This window comes from Anopheles nili, chromosome 3 (genome assembly GCF_943737925.1).
Source record: "Anopheles nili chromosome 3, idAnoNiliSN_F5_01, whole genome shotgun sequence".
Lineage (NCBI taxonomy): Eukaryota > Metazoa > Arthropoda > Insecta > Diptera > Culicidae > Anopheles > Anopheles nili.
Window position 1 is genome coordinate 40464504 of NC_071292.1, and position 26069 is coordinate 40490572.

The 26069-nt window shown below is 39.1% G+C and overlaps 4 protein-coding genes and 1 pseudogene across 4 annotated transcripts; 3 read left to right on the forward strand and 2 right to left on the reverse strand.

The window, feature by feature from the left end:
- The first annotated feature begins 2385 nt into the window (after nucleotides 1-2385).
- On the forward strand, nucleotides 2386-9316 carry LOC128722982 (group 3 secretory phospholipase A2-like). Its single transcript, XM_053816682.1, has 6 exons — nucleotides 2386-2516; nucleotides 4427-4634; nucleotides 5051-5220; nucleotides 5917-6111; nucleotides 6486-6573; nucleotides 8960-9316. The coding sequence occupies exons 2-6, from the start codon at nucleotides 4438-4440 to the stop codon at nucleotides 9060-9062; spliced, it is 753 nt and encodes a 250-aa protein (XP_053672657.1). The 5' UTR covers nucleotides 2386-2516; nucleotides 4427-4437; the 3' UTR covers nucleotides 9063-9316.
- A 393-nt stretch (nucleotides 9317-9709) lies between these two features.
- On the reverse strand, nucleotides 9710-11191 carry LOC128726121 (uncharacterized; annotated as a pseudogene).
- A 3838-nt stretch (nucleotides 11192-15029) lies between these two features.
- On the forward strand, nucleotides 15030-17142 carry LOC128726375 (zinc finger protein 26). The gene is made up of 8 exons (XM_053820179.1): nucleotides 15030-15161; nucleotides 15232-15820; nucleotides 15888-16199; nucleotides 16278-16405; nucleotides 16474-16563; nucleotides 16646-16735; nucleotides 16796-16936; nucleotides 17004-17142. The coding sequence occupies exons 1-8, from the start codon at nucleotides 15030-15032 to the stop codon at nucleotides 17070-17072; spliced, it is 1551 nt and encodes a 516-aa protein (XP_053676154.1). The 3' UTR covers nucleotides 17073-17142.
- Nucleotides 17143-19111: 1969 nt separating this feature from the next.
- Nucleotides 19112-22663, forward strand: LOC128726378 (armadillo repeat-containing protein 2). Its single transcript, XM_053820183.1, has 9 exons — nucleotides 19112-19268; nucleotides 19344-19664; nucleotides 19985-20163; nucleotides 20233-20376; nucleotides 20450-20584; nucleotides 20664-20766; nucleotides 20832-21763; nucleotides 21852-22404; nucleotides 22494-22663. The coding sequence occupies exons 1-9, from the start codon at nucleotides 19112-19114 to the stop codon at nucleotides 22661-22663; spliced, it is 2694 nt and encodes an 897-aa protein (XP_053676158.1).
- Nucleotides 22664-22990: 327 nt separating this feature from the next.
- Nucleotides 22991-25351, reverse strand: LOC128724318 (gustatory receptor for sugar taste 43a-like). Its single transcript, XM_053818047.1, is given in 13 exon segments — nucleotides 22991-23074; nucleotides 23160-23249; nucleotides 23342-23410; nucleotides 23479-23574; nucleotides 23650-23746; nucleotides 23834-23930; nucleotides 24000-24138; nucleotides 24141-24349; nucleotides 24416-24478; nucleotides 24559-24667; nucleotides 24795-24927; nucleotides 25046-25100; nucleotides 25195-25351. Coding segments are annotated over 13 exon segments (1398 nt in total).
- Between the last annotated feature and the right edge of the window lie 718 nt (nucleotides 25352-26069).

Consider the following 26069-nt stretch of genomic DNA (forward strand, 5'->3'; position numbering starts at 1 on the left):
AACTAAATAGAAGCTGTTTCTTGCAGTGGCAGTGAATATATAAAATATAGGACGCGGAAAGAGATACAAGTAACAAATGAACCGATATGATATGAATATAAGACCGAGTAGATAGTGAGATAACACATAACTAAAGGTAAAAAAAAAACAAAGAAGCAAACAAAATAAAATGAAATAATAAATAAACTGGCGTTTTTACTGTTGCTTTATATAGAATACTTTGAGAAGCAACAAGACAATGATGACAATGATCTTTGTATGGGTGGAATGGAGCTGTTTTCCTTGCATTGTAATTTATACTATATTCCATTTTTATTACAATTTTTCGTCGACTTCCAAGATGAATTTCAAACGGCACAACGAGTTGCGTAAAAATGACTACATTATTGCATTCCAATTTTAAAATCTATTTTTTAACATTTAAAATAACATTTCACGTGGAACTGGCATTCGAGTTTTATGTTTCTCTGTGTTTATTGAATTTGAAACATAAGCTTAAACGGAAGTGGTACTTTTTAGAATTTTATCTGTCTTGCCAAACCGATTATTATTATTGATTACTCTAGCATCATGCGTCGTTTACAGAGAATAACTCAATATTGATCTAATCTAGTCCTGAGTTAAATCAAAATGGGGAACGGAGTGGAACAGGATCAATTTTCAATCGAACCTAGTTTACAGAACTGGATTGAAATGCCCTGGTAAGCAGAAGCACATAAAACATCTTTTTTTAAAACAAAACTAATAATATTTCAAACTTATAAAATATATACATAGCTAACAATATAGTTGATATCATATGTTGTATGGTCTGAAGTTATGACGATCAACTATCGCAGTATTGTATCCTTTATAATTAATGTGTTGTAAAGGTAGCCTGCTTTAGTTTTGGTTATCTGTCTCCAAACAGTTTCTAAAAATCATTTGATACTGAACTGTTGTGGGCTGCGGATATATTTTCGACGTTCACCGTTAAGTTAAAATTTGAATGTATCGAAGCAATAATTTGATGAACTTGATGGTCGTTCAGGGAAAATGGCAAATGAGATTGTTTCGATAGTATAGAACATTTTTTTGAGAAAACGGTAATGTATTGAATGAGATTTCTCTGAAGGGGTTAGTTTGGTGAAGAGCTGATAAATATTTGGGGGATTTATAATTAATTCACCGTATTTTATCGAGTATAGTGCGCACCTTAAAAAATACTGATAAAATAGTACCTGCGCACTGTATTTGGAGGTCACCAAATAAGCAAGCGAGCATGAATACTCATTCAACGGTCATTCCCGAAGGGACATAACAGCTTCAGCCTCTGGATGTCTCCATCAACAAACCCGTGAAGCAGGCAATTCGAGGGGAGTGGAACATGTGGATGATGGATCTCGCTGGTCAGAGTCATACGCCTACAGGAAGGCCTACAATATCACAAGTTAGCCAATGGGTCCTTAATGCTTGGGGTGCCATAAAAAAAGGTAGTGAATAAAATGGGAATTTCAAATGGTTTACGGGAATTGCAAAAAGAAGATAGTGATCTCTACAAAGATGACGATTCAGACCTTGAAGATGTAGCTGATCTGAAACTTGACGAGACCGACAGCGTTGATGAAGAATTCAAAGGAGGTCATAATGATTGAACTTGCTCATTTTGATTTTTGTACATAATTTGTTTTCGAAAAAAAATTCCCAAAATTTTGGTTGTAAAATTTAGGTGCGCACTACACTCGATAAAATACGGTACCAATTTTTTGTCTAAGCATTATGTTGATATCATGTAACCAACCATGATGTTATATGAAATTTAAAATAATTAATAATTGTAGCTGTATATTGAAAGGAAACAAAATGTAGGTTGCAGAGAGTATATGAAACGAATAAAACAAAGATAGCATTATTCTACTAATGGAAAAGCTCAAAATAGCTACATTCTACACAGATAAATTGATAAATGAGCGCTTTTCGTGCGAGTAAGTATAAGGAAAAAAATAGACTGCCGTGCACAAGGGCGTGTATATCTTCAGAGTACGTTTTCCAATAAAAAAATAAAAACATTTCGTTTTTTATGATTCGTTAATAAAAGAAGTACGGCATTATAGTCCTATTGCAATAGTTAAACGAGCTATATGCCGTAGTGTTTTATCAAAGACACCAGCAGACTTCCAAGGCTTTTCGACCAATCGCGCCTACTATGATCTTTGATTGGCAATCCCACAGTCAACCACGGATGGGGATCAGCATCGCTTCCATTCACCCGTATCATCCATCGCATCATCCGATCCGGTGTACACACACAAACACACACGTTATGGGAGAGTAGCATTGTCCGCGAGGTCCGCGCGACTCGCGCATCAGTTGACATTTGACTTTGTAACGACACGGGTCGGTCCGCGGTAGATCGCGGACTTCAATCGAAGGTTAATTCTTCGGGACGAGCTCGTGAACGTGGTTTTTGTGGTGTATGATTGAGAGCGCCAATTGTTGTTGTGTTGGAAGAAGTGCATTTGGAACCTAACGTAAAGGTAATTATGTGCACAAGTTGCGGCAAAATTAACGAGTTCTTTAAGGACTGCGTGTGTTGAAACGTTGAAGCAGATATGATTCGAGCAGTCAACTTTTGCTTGAACACGCTTGCAATGATCCTTTTGAAGACGGAAGCGATGGTTTGATTAGTCGTGATAAAGGTGCCAGCAAATCGAAGCTGTTTCGTATGGATTATCAGTGTCGGATGGACATCTTACTGATGAGAAGCATTAGCTTTGTTAGTTTGTTGGTGAACGTAATCAATGCAGATTGATTGGCAAACTATTATAAAACACTCTTCGAGGTGGAATACTATGTTTTGAAAAGTTACACTGCGTTTGGAATTGTAGTAGTTTCCATCGCTATTGACCCAGCATGAACCTGGCAGATAACAGATACCGTTTTCAGGCGTTAATCTACGTCGTCGTGCATACGTCTCAAGTGAATAATTTGATTTAGATTGAAGAAGAATGTGGAGTAGCGTACCTTTTGGGGTGATGTTGGTACGAAATGTCGCAATTCACAAACTGTTGTTCCTCTTGTTGATACCATAGAGGGACGATTTTTTATTTTATTTCGGTTGGTCGATTCTTTCATTCGGGCCAGCACGGTTATATTAGCATATTTCGATTGTTTTTCGCTTTGGCTGGGAAATAGAGCAAAACGCATAGAACGCAGTTTGGCATCAATTTTCTCCCGCGGTGTTATGGACACCGCAATGAGAAGAACTCAGCATCAGCCATCGGAGTTTAGACGGAACACCGTTACGAAACGGATGTTAACCGTGTCCAATAATTTATATTGCAAAATTAGCTCAATATAGCGAACATCAATGTGGAGAACAATTCAACCAGCAGCTTTACGGTACAGATTTTAACCTTATGTTGTAATTGAAATAGAAAATATAGGTGAATCTAGCAAACAGCAATGTGAAGAACAACTCAGCCATCAGAGCTTTGGCGGAATAGCGTTACGAAACGGATGATAACCTTTTCTAACAATCTATATAGAAAATACAGGCAAAGACTAGGAGGTGGTTAGCGTGAAGGTAGGTTTGGATAGCATTTTGTCACTGTACGGGTATAAACAAACAAAGCCGACCGGAGAGGTTAGGATTTTGAAGGTCACTATGATTAGCATAAGCATCGTGATCTGCTAGCGATCTCAGCCAACGTCTTCGGCGCCAATCGAAGATCAATGGACTTTTTCAACGTATTTCGTTTGTGCGCCCCTCTTCGTTTCATCGTCACTTCTCGAGGTCATTATCACTGAAATGCCGAGCAAAAGGTGGCCGATTGCGGCTGGAGAAAAGCAACCGGAAAAGCAAGTTCCTAGGCTTAGAAACCAGTGGTTCATCAGTATTCATCGGTCCAACGAATATCGTACAAATGATGCAATACGGGCATGAAAAAAGCTTGCTGGCTTTTTGTTCCTGTGCAATCGCCACCCGTGCAAAATGAGTGAAGGACAATCAAACCGATGAAACTATGCCGAAATTCGGAACACAATTATTAAATGTATTTCAGTTCCTTCAAAACTGCTGACTGAAAACAGGAACATAAGACATCAATTTTTTGGCGAGAGTATGCTCCATAATAAGTCTAAAGAATTGGGACACAAAAATCTATTTCCGGTAGGCGTGGTGTGGTGTCTACACAATTATTTAGTATCAGTACAAGCAGCAGTTCTTATATGCTAAATGTTTTGCTTATTCATTCCGTCAGGTATCAGTATAATACCTTACAAACAAAATTCCATATCGCATCGAAAGAATAGACATAGAACGGCACGCATATTGTGTAAACTACCTCTTTTAAAACATGTTAGTTAAGTGACTAATTAGCTCATTAAATAATGTGTTAGTTTATTGATAATTACAAATAGAATAAATTTATTATGCTTTGCGTAGAATTTACATCTATGATGTCAATACGATCAACCGGTACCTCAACTGGGCGCTGGTTCGCTGGAGCGGCATGGATGCTGGTGCAATTAGCGATCATAATGCAACAGACGCATCTTGTCGTCAGCAGTTCCGTTTTAGTGGCCGATTTCCGGATGACGCGGATGGTTGAACTGAGCAGCCGACCTCCGTATTGCAAGATTCACTCTGACCGGTAAGTAATGACTCGCACTCTGTGTTTACAACTGAAGGTAATTGACCCTCGCTTACAATGGTCCTAGACCGGGCCCATGATGCAGTAAGGAATGCTGAAAACAAAACTGGAAAGCCAGAGAAAAAACCGGTCCATGACCGAAGGGTGTACTTCACGTTGAGCGGACATTACGTCCGGAAGTTCAAGGTCACGACGTCTAATGCTGTTAGCATAGGTGCTCTTATGCAGGCTTTTAAAATAGATATCAACGAAAAAAAAAGACTAGTAGACAAGCTCAATAGGAAGACTGCGGAATGGTTACTGATTTGCGCGATTGGTAGGGCATTAATAATCAGGCATCTTCTTCTTTGATAAGTGATGAGAAAAACGTTTTGTGGTATTTCTAATGTATCTTGTTTCACTTGTTTCCCTTTTAGTGGCGATATTCAGCGTATGTTGTTGGCATCGGACACGAAAAAAATGCGCCAAGTCCCACGAGAGTCCGTCATAGCGCTGGAAGAAGTGTGCAGTGAGGCAAGCGGCATCTCGGGCGAACTTCAAGGAGGATTGGGATTTATATATCCCGGCACAAAGTGGTGTGGACCAGGTGAGCATTGAAAGATGCTACAATTTACGGATACGGTTGTGAATGGGGGGCTTTTTTTTTACTTCCCGATAGACGCGGTTTGAAAATTACAAAACATTACACATGATTTTATAACTAACCCAGACGAAGAACGTGGTCACTGGTTTGTTGTTCCTGGTTTTGTTGCCCTCTAATATGCTTAGCACCGGAAGTTGCCAACGAGGTCTTCAACCGATTACTCAGGTGCCCCAGGATATTCCACTGAGCGCAGGGCACATTAAACGCACAATTATCGCTTTGGGGGGTTTGGTCGAGAGAAGCTTTTCGTTTTCTTTGCATAGCTGCGAACGACTTGATGGGTTAATTTGAAAAGTAAACGTTTGGTTTTTATTTCACTAACGCCTGCAGGGCCGTAAATTCATTCATTTTGTGTGTGTGTGTGTGTGGAGGGGTTTGTTGCCATGTTTGGATATGAACAGCCACATTTGGGGGTCAACGAGATCGAACAAAATAGTTCCTGATTTGCGAAGATCGTGTGTCTTGCGGAAGCGTTTTGCATGTTTGTCTTGAGCCATTCTTAAGGTTCATTGTTATGAAATGTAACATTCCTCTCAGTTTACTAACTTAACTTTATCTCAAGCCTAACTGCATCAAAGTTCTTAACGAAGCATCAATTAATACGTTCGTGACTTGTTTTGATTGATTATTTCTTTAAAGGTAACATCGCTTCGAACTATTCCGACGTTGGTCGGTATGCAGCGGAAGATCAGTGCTGCCGTGAGCATGATCTATGCCCAAATGTACTTTTACCGGGCGAGTGTCGCCGAGGACTATGCAACCGAGGCGCCTTCACACGTTCGCATTGTGATTGTGACGCTCGATTCAGGAGGTGTTTGCAGAACTTAAACACTGGTATGTTATGTAGAATTTATGTTTAATGATATACATATTGTAGCCATTGAAAAAAGCTCTACTTTAACTGTTCAAAAATATTTCCTAGCAAAGCGTCAATCTACATTGTACAATTCTAGTCAGTGTAACTATTCTGTTAAGTTAACAGTGACATCAACGGCTATTTAAACTGTTGTAAAGTCGTGTAAAAAAAGCGACACACATGTGTGGAAAAACGTTGCTCATGTTTAAATCGCTAACTTTGAAGAACGCCCAGATGGTGAAATAAAATCCCGAAGAGTCGAGTGAGAGAGCGATGGCTATCTTATTCGATGCGAGATCGAAGGAATGTGATTGGATTTTAATTGTAGCTTCAATTTTCGTCCATCCCACAGAAACGGCCAACACTCTCGGTGCCATATTCTTCAATGTCGTCCAGGTGACATGCTTCGGGGAGCGAAGACCGTGTTCGGTTTGGCAAAGGTAAGGTTCACAATCGTTTGAGTTTCAGTCAAATAGCAAACACAAGCCATTGCCGCGAATGCACTCGCAAGTGTTGACCACGTTCATGCGGTTTGATTAATAGGCCTACAGACACGAGAAGAACGCGTTTCGTGCGATCGTTCAGCTCATGACAATGCTAAAGACTCTTCCATCGGACCTGACCAGCCACCAGCCAGTGTGTCGCAATCCTCTACCAAAAGCGATACTGTCTCTAGCGGCCAAGCTGGCGCATGGGTGATGATTAGCAAAGACCCAGTAACCGGCGGTGCTTTGGTGCGGATAGTAAACTTCAAGGACTGTTTTGGGGCAGCGCTTTCGATACGGTTGACGCAGTTTTAAATGTTGTTGTTGTTGTTGTTGTTGTTGTGTGCTTAAGGATGAAACGGACCGGTCTCTCGACGGTTGCATCGGAGATAAAGATAAACCACTGGCCACGCACTGGCGAACAGGAGCTCACAAGCACATGTCCGTTTTGCTGCTTCCAAAAATATGGTTTGCGGTCATCGCTTTAAGTGGCTTGCGCTTGATCGTGTGAAATCAAACCACTGGATCAGCCAGGGGGGGGGGCAAAAAAAAGACACCCCATCGATCTAACAACGGATCGTGCGGGTAAAATAGTCGTAACCGAAACAGGGGCACTGGAATATTGGAGGGTTTCGGTGCGAGCTCCGGATGGAGCCTACGTTGGCTGACCTTGACTCTGTGAGTGTGGCCTGTGAGAAGTGGTTTAGGTGGAGAAAATCAAAATCATTGTGAAGTGCCAACATTCGACATTCAGGGTGAACCGTAATTGATGCACGGGGTGGCTGAACGCGGAAAAGCGAAAGTACGAAATAGTCGCATCCACATGTGGCCAGCAGGGCGCTGTGAAGACACAATGACATAAAAAGTGACGAACGGTGGAGATGGAAAATTGTTGAACCCTTTTAAAATGTCCCCTCCAAACTGCCCAAAGTATTTCTGCTTTACGACAATAAGTTGCTGAAATGCGTACATCTTTGCAATGATTCGTTTTAAACCGTTATTTGTGGTGTGTTATCTGTAAATCTAAATATGAAGCCAATTTTCAAATATATCTATTATTCCGAACACGAATTTTTAGAACCGCGTGAAGGCAAAGATACTTTTGTCGATTGATAAATTTCTTATTTTTAATAGGCTTTATTAAAATGTCTATAAGCTTAATGCTCATTTCACTGTTTATTTTGTAATTGGGTCGCTTATGTTCCATAATTCGAGTGTATTTTTGCATAAAAAAAACAGTTTCAATATCTTAAAATGTTGCAACAGTCAAAAACTCAACAAAAAAATAATCAATATTTAAAATACCACTGAAACAAAAAAATCCTTTAACTTTCAAAAAAGTTCAACAACAAAAAAACAAGCAGGGAAACAAGCCAGAATTAACCAAATTTTTTTGTTACAATTTCGCTTACACTGTTTATCATTTTTTTCAGTTTCGATTGTCCCACGCAGTTCTACCGATCTGGAACGTATACGTTGCCTTTTGGGGGCTCTTTCATCTCGCATAATGCTTTGCGAAATTCTCGTTCCTTTGATAAGGGATTCTCAAACGATCTCATCAGCCCAGGCGACAATCGTCTAAAAGCCGATTCGCTCGGTTTGATTTCACAGAGCTTGTTTAAGGACCTGTTCGTGAGACCATTAAATGGTTACACGCGCTATTGGTTAACGGCAAAATCGATCATATATGGGTAAACGGCACGCCACGTGTATTACGTGTTTAATTTGACCCCTTATGAAGGTTTTCCGTTTAGACTGAGTTTACACTTGTCACAATGTACAATAGTTTATCAACACTAAGAAAACATTCTCATACAAATACGCACCCCGCAAGGTTCCTTGTGAAACGAAACATCATCGCGCATGTTGCGCTTGATCCTCAGGAACTTTGGAACACACGCATAACTGAAGAGAACAACGATTGATTCTCCTTCACGCAATTATGCAAACCAAACAAACAAAACGTAAAAAATGAACGTAATTCGTATGGAAAACAGAAACTGCCGAAAAGAACGAATGATCCATCTCGTAGGTGCGGAAGCAAACCAGTTGAGCTTGGTCGAGAAGCTCATGGTCAATGGTGAGTGAAGTAAAAACTGCTTACAGTTGATGGGCGTTTTGGGAGAGTAGCGGTGATGGTTGGGTTTTTAGGATGTTGACCGTGGTAATAATCTTGAGGAATGGTATATTTTTTGGTGATCGGTACCTCGCGTTGATAGAGAAGGCTTTTGCAAATAATGTTTCCATCTGCTTTTCGTGTGCGCGACAGAAGGTTGAGTTGAAACTTTTCCTTTTCTAAGTAACGTTTCATTCGCTTTTTATGCTTCTTTTTCACGCTCAGAGTGGGCTTCAACGAGACCGAAGCAGATGAGCTGTGTTCGCGGTGGAAATATCGACCCAGCGAAAAGTACATCCCCATCATGCAGCAGAAGTCGAACAAATAATAGTCAATAAAAAATTCTCGAAAAACGTGGAAATCGGAGACTAATGGTACGCCGCAAGATCGAAGATCGTTCCGAGAGCACTACTGGACGTACGTACAATCGCCGTACCGTTACACAACAATCAACCAAAGAAATGCGATCGATTGAGTGCGTCTGGTATACTTTCAATGTGCCTTTGAATATAATAATAAAGTGTTGTACTGTCAATGAAATGTTGAATTTGTTTCATACGTATCAGTTTCTTATAAACGCACCCACACATTGGAGGCATTTATCCCGAAAAGGCTTCTATTAAACCCGTAAATTTACGTGTAATGATCAAGTTTAGTTTCCGCTTTTCCATATCTGGCATCAGCACAAAGCGGCGCATTGCAAATAGAGCTGTGACCTAATAACTTTTAATTGTTAATGCTTACAAGTATTAATTATGGTACAGAATGGTGAATTTCAAACTACTATGGAATTTGTTGTGCTTAAATCGTAGGAGCCTGTATTACTTTTGGCTATAACAATAAAATAAAAAAAGATTAAGATTATTAGACAAAAACAAGAAAAAGAAATAGCATGATTAAGATTTTGTGCCGTAAAACAATAAAAATGACCATTCATAGTTTTGCGAAATCTACATGTTTCTGAAAGGTGTTTACTTATAAATTTTAAGATCAGATATCATTTTTTAAAATTATCAATGTCTGTATTGATATGCAAATTCTTTCCCTGCCGACACTTATCTTTGTTTAGCTGCTGTAAAACTACTAATTGCGTTATAATTCTCGAAAAGAATAGTAAATTAGTATCCATTGTTGACATCAATATCAATGTATCAATAAATAAGTATCAGCACATTTGTGTAGTATGCTAATTTTTGCTGTCGTTACCTGCAATTGTCACAGTGCATAGAAAGCTTGCACTTACGAGAGGCCATGTAAAAAGCAGTGCAATTGAAACCTGTTTCGCGGATGTACGTTAATTATAAGTATTTCAAAAACATAAATCATATTTTCCTTTGCCAACAGAGAGAGAGATAACTGCCATCTTTGGGTTGTGTTTAACAAAACGTTGTGCAATCACGATGCATCAGGGCGTTTGGCTGTGCGTGATGCTTCCTTTGCGAAAAGGATGTTGAACCAATCCAGGTCGTAACGATTCTCTACCTCAGGAAAGAGCAGCTGGTTGGAGCTGATATACGGTATGTCGAACCATTGCCACCGTTTCGAGTAGGAATTGTCCACGAGGTACGATAGGCAACGCTCCGACGTAAAGATGCCATCATTTCTGCAATAAAGCCCAAATTGTAGTACAAATTGCATGCGTTAGGTCGGGAATGTTTGAACATTTATCTCACTTCTTCGTGGTGCATTCCATCACAGGGTGCTCGTAATCGAAACAGTTGGACTGAAACTTGGTGTAGATCCAGGCAACGGCATAAGAGAAAAAGGTGGAAATATGCTGCAGGCATTTGAGAAACGCAACATCACAGCTGCACTTTAACCTGGCGCATGATGAGATGTAGTAGTAATGTTCGTTAGTGCACTAGCATTGGCTTTCCATGGTAGAATTGCGCTTGGTACCTGGTAAAAATTTGAGCTTTGTACGGTAAGTGCTGGTATCGGCTATAATCCCGGCGATCGACGATCGTATCCGGACACTCGTCGTGTTGCTTGCAGCACTGATCAATGCTGGTGAAGTAGGAATTTTGCACCGTGTTTCCGTCCACGGACCAATTACCAGGGCCACAGTAATAGGTGAGAAACTTAAGGCCACCATACAGTGGCAACAAGGACGAACCGTGATCTGCCTGCAGGTGATAATGGTCATTATAGTCTTGAACGCTTTCTGCCTCCAATTGCTGCTGTATGGCGACGATCAGCTGCTGGTCGTAGTAGGTATAGGCTGGATTACTCCAGGCAATAGTGCCCGTGGTATTGATGAGAATGTAGTCCTGCAAGATGAGCGCTAGCGTTGGGCCGTACCCGCCATCGTCCAGAGAACGGCGGAAGGCCCGTATCGATTCCTGCTGATCACTTGGTGAACTCGCCAGCTTCGGGGACACGATGTCACAAAAAGTGAGAAAAACCGGCACACATAAGTACGGCGTATGAACGCACCATTTCATCGTCAAACACAAACTGAACCTTTTCCCACGAGTGAGTGCGCCAAACGTTAGTGGGTGCTTTTATTATAACCTCAAAACGCGACACTAGGTCGCTGAAGAGGAATCATCGCGATCGAGCCCGAGCAACGTGCTTAGCATGGGTGAAAAGAGGATAGCCTTCGTGCGCAAACGAGACAGAGAGAGAGAGAGAACATCGGCAAGAAAGCCTTCAGCGTGTGTTAAAGAGCCTGCAAAAGCCTCCGTTGGTTGGTTGAAACGGAAGGTCGGATGTTGTCACACTTATCGCCATTTATGAATTAATAACTTTATCTTCTAGCACTGCCGCGTACCACGCGTGTCGATAGTCGCGCCCAGGTCTCGGCGTGGTGCCTTCTAGCGCATGACTACTTGAGAACTCATTTGGCGTTGGATGTTGCATTGGTCTCGTTTTTACGGCACCTCTGCGGCCTAGTGGTAAGCGTGCAGCATCGCGCGATGCCAGAGAGAGAGTGAAACCCCATTGATGGATTATTCATTACCTTCGGTATAAGATGCAGAATAAATGCTCCTCTGTTTGTTCATTAGGATGGTGGCGTTTGCTTTAAAACCGGGCAGGTAGGCAAGGCTGGCCGTACACTTTGTTTAGACAATAAACAGCGCAGCAAGCATGCATCAATGGGAATGCTAGACGTTACCTTCGAGTGGGATGAATTGGTTTGTTGGTACGTCCGTGAAGGTTCAAGATATAGCGATCCATGCCAACATACGACTACGATATGGACGTATCGCAGCCATGAAGGATGGCTTATCATCTAGTAGTTTTTTTTTAACATACACGTTTACTATTTGTTGCTTTAACTACACTTGACCTTGGCTAGGGCTAGGAGCTAGTTGACTTGTACAGTGTATGTAATAGTTCGAGAGAGTTTAGGCTAGCTAACGAGATATCAGCATCAGAATTTTATAAATTGATAACGATCTACATACGTGATTTGCATGCATATGGAGCTAGGATGAGTCTATACACTTACCATTACATTTTATTGACATCTCTGGTTCTTCGAGATTCTAAAGAAGCATTCGCCCAAAGCAGGGGTTTCGATATATCTTTGCTCAAAGCTAAAGGCTCTAAAGACCCACTATGGTAAAAAATAGCGCTGTAGGGGATTTTGTTCATCAATAATCATAATCCAAAAATTGAAAAGGCGTTATGAAATAAAACCAGATGAATTGTTTAAATTTTCAAACGGAACGATTTAATCTTTTAGTAGATTATCAGCGTGATGTGGGTGGCCTAAACGGGATTTTCGAGCCTGGCAATTCATACGCGAGTCCTTGTTGCGACTACACAGCATCTTCATCCCGAACGTGTTGCTTAAACAAAATATATTTATTCAAGGTAGATCCATTTCGCAGAGCCGTATGTGAGTACTGGAGCATCAAATGTTTTGTATTACTCCAGCGTCGACTCTCGTCATCCCAACGACTGCCAGCACCCAGGCGCGTGTTTCGTAGCCAGAATTGCTGACTTTTTGCTTAAGATATGTGATGTATTTGCTAAGAACAGGTAAAGTTGAGTCTTTCGAAAATTGCGGTTTATGCTTGAACAAAATCTTGCACCATTGAGATTGTAGTACCTTTCTACTAGTTCATCAAAAGCCCAGGCGAGAAGGAATCGGTGCAAAATGCTAAGGATGTCTTCCATTTTTAAGAATCTTTTAGTGTCAGCTGATGATTGTATCTTAATTTCTTTCATATGTCTTAAAGAATTTTAAATAAAAGCTTAGTTTTTTGTTTCTTTATTGTCTACAATTTTATTTTTCCCACAAATGCAATAGGTGCAATTTTTCTTAGTCAATCATACCCTTCCATCCAACCAAACAATATTTCTTCCGCGAATGTCGCTCCTTGTCTTCAAACGTACTCACCTTATCGTTCCCTTTTCTTTGTTGTTCTCAATCCAATCCCACTCATTATCTATTTTAAACACTTCCCGCTACTATTTCACTAATTTGTTCTTGCTCTCGCATCCCATACAAGACCATTCAATAGAACCTTCTTTATTCATCTATTTTACATTTATGATGCTTTAGTCTCAAACGCTTTTTGATACAATCTAAATTATTAGTTTATTAGTTGAATGCTTTGGGATTTTGAAGCATTACCTGATCAAAGTTTTGAAAATATACTTCTTTGTAAAACTCTATCACTAGTCGAAAAAAAAGGTAATCAAAACAGTACGTACCAAATGTCAGGCAAATCGAAAGTTATTAGTATTTAAGATTCATTTCTGACTTAAACTCCCATTATTCGTGCGTAAATAGAGTTAAGTTTGTTTCCAAAATTTGCTCTATAAAAGCTGAGGATGGACTCATTAGTTTAATTATAAGGTCCATATGTATCGCTAGGGAGTCACTCTCTAGTAAACACACTCGCAAGAGTAGAGACCCAAAATTAGGTTCAAAATTAGACAACACATGGAAACCAACATTCTAAATACAAAAAAGTCTCACACATGCATGTGTATCAGAGAAAAGAAAAAAAATCCAGATTCAAACGTCAGCTTAAATGAGATGGATTTGAAAACCATTCTCCTTCGAGTATCTCTCTGGGGATCTACTTAAATCGGAATTTCCTCACACTAGATTTCCCCTTTTTGTAGCAGAGATACCACAAATTGGCTTGTTTTGGAACAGCTCTTGAAAAGGTGGCAAGACTTCAGCGGTGTACGGTCTTGCTGGGGCAAAATCAGTTTTCAAAAGATTAGATTAAAATTTAAATATGAATGGCGTGTAACGGTACTTGGTCTCGAATGGTTAAGGATTCTTTTTTTGGTTTTTTGCATCATTAGGAAAGTAAATAAGATCGTTGAATAGATGGATTTAGTGACTGTTTAAAAATCCAAGCTTATATGAAACTTTATCTAAGTAATTTTCATAATTCTTTATGCAATCATCAATGATGATAAAATGTTATGAAACATGTGATCAATCAATTAAAACGCGAATTGGTGAAGTTAGTCTACAAATTGTTGTGAATAATGAAAGTTGCTTTCGAAAACATGGTAAATGCTAAACTACTAGATAAATTACTTTTTACTATAATTTTTGCTAATTGTTATCTTGACGCAAGCACTTACAATTTTTTCTATTGTTGATTTAGATGATATTGATGCTATTTAAATGAAAATGGAAAAGTAAATACTAAAATTTGCATCAAATTCAGTTTAGTAGTTTATATTTGATGATAATGTATAATATTTTGAAAATAAATAAGTTTTGGTAACTGTTTTTAAAGGATGTGCTCTCGAAATTAAATGTTTATCATCGATCGAACATGTGATTCTTATAGCTAAATTTATCGTTTAAAATAAGCAATTGAAGAGGTACTTCACACTATTTAGAAAATAAATCGGAGCTGTTGAGTGTGTTTCTTGGAGCATGCGAGACCGAAATTAAAGATCTATCATCGTTCTGATTTGATTGAAATATTTCATGAACTTATCGTTTAAAGTTGTCATCTCGCTGATGGCCTAGAAAAGTCAAAACCGATTTACGACGCTGCCATGTTTGCATTTTTAGTGTGATAAAAGTTTTTCCTTTTGTTTACATCGAAGTGTAGGTAACAATTGTAGAATTATTGTCTCAAAATAAGGTGTAAGTGCAGTATTGATTGAGTGATATTGCGTTCGAGAAAGGTTCGAGAAGTTGTACTTGACAAGGAACTATCGATGCAATGCACGTTTTTGTAGCAATTTGTGCAGAACGTATGTGTGTAGGACAGTTCAAGTGAAGATATTTCTGAGAAGTAACAATACGATCGCAAACTTGAAGAAAGAGGAATAGTATAGTTGTACCGTCTTCAGTCACATAATGGAACAGCCTTTAGTGAGAAATATTGAGCTGGACAAGATTTGCCGCATTTGTTTAGTTGTTAAGAAAGAAATGCGGCCTCTTTTCGGGGAAATGGTTGCCGAAATGCTGATGGAGATTGCCAAAATACAGGTAAGTAACAGAAATCGTTTAGCATGAAAACAAGCCTACAGGCTGATGTACAAAAAATATGTATTTGTAGATTGATCAGATGGATGGCTGGCCAGACAAAATCTGTGTTCAATGCATTCATCAAGTAAGTCGCTGTCATGCGTTTAAGACGCGTGTGGAAAAGTCTGACATAGCACTGCGGCAATACATCAAAGGCATCACAGTTATACCGGAACAGCAACAGAAAGTATCTCTTCAGGCTGAAATGCCAAAAATAAACTTAAATCCACCGAAACTCCAACCAGTAGCTCCGGCCCTGTTACCCCCGCAACTACACGAACTGCATATCCAGCGGACGGATATGCAGGCAATCCAAACGGAAACGCCTGTCGCTGCCCCTGCCATGATTCTGACAAGTGCACAGTTGATCAATGCTGGAGCGCAGATCATAAACACTGGCCACATTATAACCACGGCCACTGGGCAGCAAATTATTCAAACAACGCCACAATTTCAGGCGGCATCGATCGGGCAGTTCATACAAGGTCCAAACAATACAGTACAAATGATAACACAAAACGGTCATCCAGCGCAGGTTCTGCAAATTCAACGAACGGCTGACGATCGCTGCGAAATTATAGTGCAACCTGATCTAGGTGAAACGCAATACCTGGAAAATGGTAATAAATTTGTATTTATTTGCATTTCATGAATTCTATATGATTCCTATTTGTTTTCTTGCAAAAGTTTCTTCCGTCCCCGTGATGGTCACGGCGCCTTCTGCAAGTACTATGTCTGGCGATGGATTGCATGCGCATCAGTTACAGCCGCAACCTCACATTACAGTTCAGCAAACTGAGCAGACCGAATTGGAGGAAAGTGAAACGGAAACGCCAATGCATGATAAGCTGGACGAGGAAGTTGATTATATTCTTCCTGATGATGAAACGATTGAAACGGATGAAATCATAGAAGAATCTGGTGGAATGGATGAGACAGAAATGGAATATTATGCAGAAACAGAATGCGAGGAGACGGACGACGAAGAAAAGCAGATAGGTATGCATATATATTTATGTTTTTTTTTTACGTTAAACACGTTGTAACTATTATTGGCTGTTCATTGTGTGCATTCAGCGGAATTTTTAGCTTTTCAAACATCGTGTCCTAGTCCGGGTCGGTATGTTTGTAATCTTTGCCACAAGGAGTTTAACCAGCCGAAATGGTTACATCTGCATATGTCATCGCACACAAATTGGATCAAGGTAAATCGATCGCCTATGTTGGCATGACGAACGGATGCAAATCATATATCGTATTTTATGCTTGTCAGGCAAATTGTAAAAAGCAACCGGAATGTGAGATTTGTCATAAAAGCTTCCGAGGGCCGGGTATGCTTCGAATGCATATGAAAACACACGAGGTGATTATTTTTCCCTTAAATTGAGTGAATACCAATCAATTTTGTGTTGCTAACCGGTGCTTTTCTTATTCTTACATTTAAGAAGGTGAACAAAATACCTACTTGCAGCATTTGCAATAAGGAGTTCAAATCGAAATCTATTTTGTATCGCCATCGTCAAACACATTTTGAGGTAGGTACCGATAAGTAATCAACACATCCGAGTAGAGTATAAACTATGTGATTGTTTTAGAAAACATTTGAATGCTCGATGTGTGAAAAGAAATTCAGCTCTAACTATCAGTTAAACATCCATGAGCAGCGTCATAAAAAACAGAAATGTCACAAATGTCCGCACTGTGATAAATCATTTTTCGTCGAGGCGGATTTAAAAGTAAGAAAACGGCATATGGAAATAGGTTGGAAAACGATTTACATACAATATTATTTCTAAATTTCAGAATCACATCCAGCATCATTTGGGAATCAAACAAAAGCCGAACAAAAAAATTGCCATCAGCAGAAGCTAATCGATGGGGGTACAAGCGATTAACAATGCATTGTAGAAAAATAGCATACTCAGAAGCATTCGAGCAAGAAATGAAAATGTTGTAAGTCGAATGAAAAACAAAGAGGAAAATGCACATAAAGAGCTTATCGAACAGGTTTCGAACTGGATCTTTGAGATACGTGCCGAATGTGCATGTGCATAACTGTTACAATTCTGCTCGTTTTCCTAGTACTTTGTTCTCACCTCGACCTCGACTACAATTGGTGCAATTTGTAATGGTCCCATTGAATATCACATGGGACGAATGAATGGTTCAGTTATCGTTCCTCTCAATTATGTGATGTCATTTAATATCAAACATAATTAACCATAGGATGAACCCCTCTTTGCAGTGTATTTGTTTACCCGATAGTTTGATAACATGCGAAAGCCACTTAAACGGACGTAGAAAGGTCTACAGAAAACAATTGTTTCCAGTAATTACAAATATGATGTTTCTTATAATTGTGCATAAAACTAAACAATCTTCTTAAAAACGCTTTTGGTAGAAAACATGAAAATCAAACCTTGTTTAGAACGAATATCGCAATAATATTTTTGGTTTTAGTGAATTAAATTATTCGATGCGGCTTCTTCTTTCGTATACGAATATTCAACGTGATTGAATATTTATAATGCAAGGGAGACTGGCTTTGGTAGAACCTTAATGTATATAATTACATGCTACAGAAACAAAAGTTCGTCTCTTAATAAAATACCGAAGAGTAAAAATGCTAAAAGCTTTCGTAGTTTTAAATGCGAATATAGTTTGTCCTATTTTTCAAGAGTTGCTTATCGATTTGAAAGATTAGCCACTAGAAAGAAAGAAATATGTTCGGATCATACATTCACATAAAATGACGGACCAATGTTGTGCGGGAACAAATATGGTAAGACATGACCTGGTTTTTCGGATATATACTTTCAGACATATACCAACAATCACGAATCATTTCTTCTTACTTTCTTCAACACTCACGGCTCTTTTTGAACAATTTCTACTGCATTCATACTCAATACCATAAATCATTTATCCATGAAACTCTAAAACGTTGAATTTTAAAGATTTCTTTCAAAACAGTTGGTAATATGTTTCTTGTAAGATGTTAAAGAATAGTACGTATTTTTTTAAATATTTTTAACGTTAATAATTGTTTTAAGTTAAGGGTATGTCCTTTGATTCAATATGAAACACTCAAGAGGATTGAAACAATACAATCACAAAAAGGACCCCCAGCGAAAGGGTTCAATTATTTATATTTTTTTCTATCATATCTGAAAGTTAATCATGGTGGATTATTAGCTCTTAGCATCGCAGATGTAAATTACAAGTTTCTTTATAACATGAAATCTTCTTTAACAAAGCAATCGCTTCCAGTCAAGGACAGAAAGGAAAAATTGAAGCATCTTTTATATTTGAAAATCATTAAAAAATGAGCTAATAATTTTTTTCTAGAATAAGGGACACTGTTTTAACGGTGAAGACACAGTAAAAAGTTATAATTAGCTCTTGTTCTTCTTTGCCGAGGTTTTATCATGGTACGATGGAAAACTCCAGCTTCCTGAGTCCTCCGATATTCCGTGTATGTCCGTGTTTTGGATTGTTACTCCTCAGCCTTAGTTATTTGCTAGTCCAGCAACTATAGGCCATATGTCCACATGTTAGATCTGCTACATATGAACTAGAAAATCCAGCCAAAGTGTTAATGTTGACACATGATTGCTATAGCAACCAAACATTAAATTAACGCATGCTTGATGAACGTTGTTCGATGGGGTCATTTGCCTACTACTCAGTTTGGACAAGGTGAGATTTGAGAGATGTATATTAACATTTAGGCTGGCTCGGAACAGAATGAAAAATAAGCTCGTATAATATAGTTTCTGGTTGTAGTGTAAAAAAAAGTATCGCAAACCTCAGAAAACAGGTGTGCTGTAATAGCTGATCGTTGATAATGAATCAAATAACACACCAATGGGGCCGCGTGTGGAAAACAGATAATCTACCCTAGCTTAGCAATGGAAAACCTGCGCGAAATCATGGATCCATCTGGAAATTCGAATATAGACAACAGTGTTTCACCATTTATGAATCAGCGTTCCAAGGGACCAGGTCGGTTAGTACGTAAAACAAGTGCAGAGATAGTGAGTGAAGCGAAGAGCATGCTGGCTGGAGGTAAAGATTATTGTGTAGGTTAAAGATTTCTTAAAATATATTCTAATGTTTTGCCGCGTTTGTCTTGCTGCGTAGGAGGTACACGTTTAGTATCGGCTCGGCGTCCAATAACGCCACGTGAACCAAGAAGGCAACTGTACGGTAGGGTAGCTCCCCCGGGTCGACCTCCAAGTGCGATCAGCTTGAAATATCTTCAGCAGGGAGCTCACACTCTACCCTCATTGGAGCCCATACAATCGTGCGGTGAAACTGGATTAAGTGTTTCACGATCTGAGTCGGTAAATACGTTTAGCAGCAATACCATAGGGCGAGAGGGTTTGGGACAAATTGCGGGTAGAGAAAAGCTTCCAGCTCTCGTCAGTGTTGCTCAGACTTGTGCTGGATCATTGGAAAATAGTAAGTATCGATCGATTTGCGGACGTGGTGGTACTGCAGTGTTGTCAAGAATAAGTTTTAAGGGGTTTGATCACATCAGTTTCATCATTTGGGTCATTCAAGGTGTTGACAGAATGCATTTTCTCGTACCTATATGGTTTGATCGTAGGTTTTATACATGCAGTATTCATAGTATGATTTTTTTAAATCCATTTATGTGTGAATGTGTCGCATTTTCTTTTTAATTAAAATAAAAACATATATAGTTTAAATATTGTTATATACGTTGCCTGCTACGTTACATACAGACTGTACCTATAAATCTAATAAATTTCAATTAGTATCTCGTTACGAGCCTCACGAGGATAGAGCTTCTCTTCAGTCCAACAAATATTCAAATCCGCCCTTACAACATGATTCACTTAATAGTATTGTAAAGAACCATCCTTTAAAGAGACGTCAAGTTCAATCGTTGGATGAAAAATTGCCAACCAGCGTGGTATCAGAGGTGGGACGTAAGGTAAAGTTCATGAATCTGTTACACTTAGTATATGTAAATAAATAAAAGGCGTTGATAATAATTTTGCAGAACACTATTGAAGATCAGAGTAAACTGCTTAGAAGAAGCAATGATCTGTTGCTACAATCAACAACGGAATCTCTACTTGAGATGCTGAAGGTTCATGCAGGACTAAAAGATTGTGATGAAAGCACAGCGGCACATATAAGTGGGGTATGTGGATTAGAGTTGATAATATGTACACCGTTACTCAACAAAGTTGTTTTCATTGTGTTAATTGCAACAGATTTTACAAGAACTTTATGTAAGAGTTAAGGGTTCTCGCGGAAGTTGGCGCGGGGCCGTATTGGGAGCACTATATGGGTTGGTTGAAGCTTCCTCTTCGAGAATCCTGTTATTGGTGGCATGCATTGTTTTGGCGGTAAGTGCATAGATTTAGTAATAAATACATTTCTCGTAGTTGTTCATGAACACATTGTCATATATCTGTACATTCATAGATGAACGTTACGGGAAGCAACCTAACCGGAGCCTGCAAACTTGTCTTCAAAATAGCTCGCAATGAGCATAATGATAACCTTTTCATGGACAGTGATGTTCCTGGTATGATTTTCCTGGCGCAGCTTGTGCAGTGGGTCAGTTTCATAATATTCTATAATATATTGCAGAGCTACTGGTAGACGGACTTGGACGGGCATCACCACTAGATGATCCAGAAGCTTGCATTTACGGTTACGGAGCAGTTCGGTTTCTCACAGGCTCCACTAATGGATCTGGCAGCGCAGACTATAACGACTGCAGCAATGAAAGTGTCGGCAATGCTCCTCTGAGAACACTAGCGTTTCGATTGGCAAAACATGGCCTCTGCCAACTGATGGTGTTACATTTAAAGATGATAAATGAAGTCGCATCCACTGCACAGCTGTCAGGATCTCCTCTACATGCACTGTTCCAGCTTTCAGGTGCATTACGTGCACTGACAGGAAGTTGTGTTACAAACGGTTCTCGTGTCTGCCAGTCGTCCGATTACCGACAACTTCCTATGAGCCGGCCGTCTGGATCTGGGGCGGAGGATGTAGATCAAGTTATGGCCCAAATCGAACAAGCAGTACCGTTGCTTGTACGAGCCGCAGAGATGTGTATTAAAGAGCAAGAGGTTCAAGCGAACATCATTCGCACATTGAGTGCCCTTTCAGAGCGAGCGGAATGTTGCGAACGATTGGCAGTAGCTGCTTCACGGCTTGGCATATTACTTGGATCGATCACACAGACGAATTATTCCGTGGAGAAAGGTTTAGCAACATGCAACCGTCTCGGGTATATTTTAGGTAATGTTATGTCCCGTTGGGATACGGCACGGGTCCAATTCTACTGCTGCGACGTGTCCTGTGATGCGTTACTACATGCGTTGGAATACTATGCAAACAAGAGCATTACAATAAAGAATCAAATGGGAGACTCGATTGTAGAAGTGTTGACAAAGCTAATTCGAATTGTTGCCAACATGTGTGTGAATGGTGAAGTTGGTTATGGAATGAGTAAAAAACAACCGTTGGGTGAGATTCTCCTCAATATTTTGCTAAAGGTTAAGGAACCTGAAGTAAGTCAATCATAATCAATATTCATTCATTTAGTACATTCTAAAATCGCGATCTAATCTCTGTTAAATTATTGCAATTTGTTTTCAGACAGCGGAATTAGAAGAGCTGTTATTTGCAACCCTTGGAGCTTTACACAATCTGTCGTATTATTATGAATGTGGTGATTCACAAGCGGCTAGCCATATGCATCCAGGAAGCATCTGTGACCGTATGAAAGATATATGTGGAACGTTGTGCATAATTTTAAACAGTGACCAAAATCCAGCACGCTCAGAAGTAGCTCGTGTACTGGGAAATATGACCCGAAACGTTGCAATACGCCAGACATTTTGTGAAGAAAATGGAATACAGATTCTCAAGCGCTGTTTAACTTCCAACAACGACGAGCTAATGGTGACTTGTTGTGGGGTTTTAATTAATGTGCTTGGTGATGGGTCTAGCAGAACTCCGTTTCGTGAAATGGAGGGCCCCGTTATATTAGAGTCTATCTTGCAGCGGGGTGTCAGGAACCGTGACTGGATTATGGCCGGAATTGCATGTCAAGCCATCTGGAACTACTTGATCGATACGGCAGATATTTTTAAAACATTAGATCACGTTGAGATCGATTTGATGTGTGCAAATTTAGCGGAAGGATTGGGTAAGTCTCACTAAAGTGTGATTCTACGAGTAACTTTAGAATTGTTCTTGTTATTCATTATTTTCCTTTTTGTTTGGCTAAAATTCCAGATGAAGAAAACTTATTTTGTGGCAAAGAACCCGACAACTTTTGGGAAGATTTTGCTCCTGTAGCAACGGATTTATTGGAACGATTACAATTTTGCATTTCAAATGAAAACTCCCCTAATGAAAGCTCCGACGAAGAAGCTGATGAGATCAAAGGCATGCAGTATTGGTGAGCTACTAACTAAATAAATAATGTAATAGTGCAATTATCAACATAAATCGAATGTAAAACATTCCACAAAATTTGCATGTATTGAAATAAAAAAATTTAAGTTCATCAAGTACATGAATACACGTCAGTTATTTTTTATTTCCTATTCCCAATGTTATTTGTTACTTTCGGTAAATAAATATACGGTGCTTTCAAATGGGTCTGCACAAAAATCTGAGTCTTAGTTGATAAATATTTTGTCATTAACGTAAAGTGATATGTCCGCTTTAAAATTCATATACGATCTATCACATAAAAAACAAAGTACAAATGTACGATAGTTATGCTGTTAGTGTGGTGGTTTTGGAGAATTATCATCCGCTTCTTTAAATTGGATCAATATGACCAAATAAGTAGCGATTGCTCCGCAGTACTAAAATACGGTAAAAGAAAGTTGTATTATAAATACACGTCTATACTTATATCATGTAAGAAATGCATAACTGATGGTAACTAACTGATGTAATGATTCGTCTGTCCATTGTACAAAGTCCACAAGCCGTGAAAGAAAAATTACTCCCTACTAATTGCTGCCAAAACATGTTGATCTGAAAAGATAAGAAATTCAATAAAACATAAGCTTATAAAAAGCATGCTGATACTAGTTGGAATAGTAAATAAAACACATAAATTAACTCACACTTTCTATCATATCTGGATCTTTACAAGATCGCCTTAGACTGCTGATTATGGTAATTGTACGGTTTGACTAAAGATATATTAATCCACAATTACTTACATATTTGAATAGGCTACATACAAACAAAAAAACATTACCTCTACATTCGTTATATGGCACGGCTCAATGGTAAGCAAAAAACGGAAAATATGAATAAACAACCACAATGCTTGGATCCATGCAAATACAGCATCCTGTAAAGTGAAGGAAAAACATGAATTTTAGAAAAAAAAGTCCGTACGGTTAGCGCATTCAAATCCTATACTAACCTTATCTCCAACCAACTCAACCATTAAAAAGTAGGATGTGGCTACGAGATGCAAAAGACATGATCCCAGCACAGCAAGTAGAGCAATGCCGAAGGTTCTTTTCGATGTGTTCAGATGAAGTGAAATCATATAGAAAGCTCAGGTTATGCTGAAGATGCATTACTTATTATCAAATGGTACATACTTTGAAACGAGAACTATACCGTAGGATAGAGACGCATGTATTTCTGCTAGATCACTGATAATTCTTTTGGATGAATAATTTCTTTTTCTTTGAATACCTGTTGGAATCACCATGTTGAAATTGTAAGAAAAGACGATTGAAAAATTCACGCAACAGAAGCACTTACCATGCAGAACGTTAGCCATACCCTTTCTTGGAGTGATCTCGATAGGGAGAGTTTTTTCTGTCTCAATATTGATGGAGGAGATTGGTGACAAATCGATGTGAGGTACTCTATTAACTAAAATTAAAGTGAAGAGATGTAACGACAGTGAAGCAAAAGATAGGAAAGAACCCCGGCAAGTAGTAGCTGAGGCAATGAATTAAACTTACACTGGGGGAACATTTCACAGAGGGCTATGTTTAGGTCACGATATCGACTGCCGATACCTAGGGCAGCTTGGGCAAACAGTACATGAAACATCATAAGTATGTAATACAAACAGTAGAAAGGAAAATATCCTAGTACATTTGCACCTGCAAATAACACATTAGGCACACATATATAGCTTCTTTGATACTAAGAAAGTCGGCAGGACATACTTGAATCACTGTATTCATTTTTTATTTTGTCTGCAATTCTGTACCAAACCCAGATATCTAAAGCTGTCATGATATAAGAACAGTAAAAAAATGTAAATAAAGCCTACTATGCTACTATTTTGCTTCGCCTATATGCAACTTACAGAGAGCACCAGTGATGATAAAACTGACTAATCCCAACATAAGCATTCCTTTGCGTCTTTGACGGCCTCGGTTGCGTTCCCTTACGTAGAGCGATAAAATTTCATCTGCCTGTGGCGAATAATATGAAGGTAATAATTAGTTGCTCAATACCTCGTGGGTATGACAATTTTAAACACGTTTTGCACGCTACAGTGTCGCCTGAAAGGGTAGATTTTCGCCAAAAATAGACACTTACCTCGTTAAGGCGTTGATTAAGCTCGCGTACAAACTGTAGCCCCCATATGCCACTGAGTGTGCCACAAATGCATGCCGATACAACAACCGACACATCCAGGATGGTGACCACCTTCGACGTTGCCGTTTTCATTCTAAAAACGAAACTTTTCGATATTGTTAATGTTTGGTGAATGTAATGTGGCTTACACAAATGGACTAGAACATCGTTGAATCGGTTTTAGCTATTGGCGGGGTAGGGTATGAACTCACCGTATAGGCTTCTTCGAAGTAACATCGAAAAATATTCCCTTATATGTAAGTCCAGCTTGGCAGCAGTTGTTGACGGATATAATACGAAAAATATACATATGGAAATCGTTTACTTCAACAAAACCAAGTAATATCGGAATCTCAACTACCTAAACAAAACACTAGCCCTAGGCTGTAAACTATCAGGAACGCATTACGTTTGTAATCTATAATTTTTCCCTTGGAGGTGCGTTTTATTACGTAAGGTGCTAGGCCAAATATTCTGCTAACGTAGAACACTATTTTAGTAGGCTCTGATATTTCCATTCCAACTCTCCTTTGTTAGGTGACGTTCCTATAATGGCGACTCAGAGGACACGATGTTTTACTTCGCACTGTGAGACAAAATGGCGCAGTGTGAGCCTATTTATATACGTTCGACACAGCATAACCAAGTGGAAGTATTGTTGATTAGCTTTTCCAGGCTGTCTGTTACAGGTTTTACTAGTAATATCGTGTTTTAAATCAATCTGTTTACATTGGGTTAGACACGCTTTCTCGTTATTCGTTATCAACTCACCTGTGAAGCGGTTATGCGAAGAGCAGGAAAGGGGCTTTCAAATGATTGATCTAGGCTCCCCTTTAGGGGACCGGACTGGCAAACCTTATCAGAACAACGAGCTTGCATCTTGCGCCATGAATGTGTGCGAACTGCGACCGCAAGTGTATTTTCAATTTCCGGGATTTTCCATAACAGGGAAAACAAACTGGATGAGGAAAAATGAGCAGCTTGTTAGTTTCACCTGAGCAAGCAATCTTGAGTGGGACGCCATTTGCAGGGCAAAAGCGATAGTTTAATAATGCGACGTGACCCTCATAGTGTGAGACTGCGATTTACATCTAAAGCATCAGTTTTAAATATTTTCTGGATATGAAAAGCTCATGGAATTCTTCGTCATATTCACATGACTGCAACATCAGAAATGTGCAATTTAAGTGATTAAACAATTTTATCCTGGATTTGTTTGATAGTATTTCAATTATC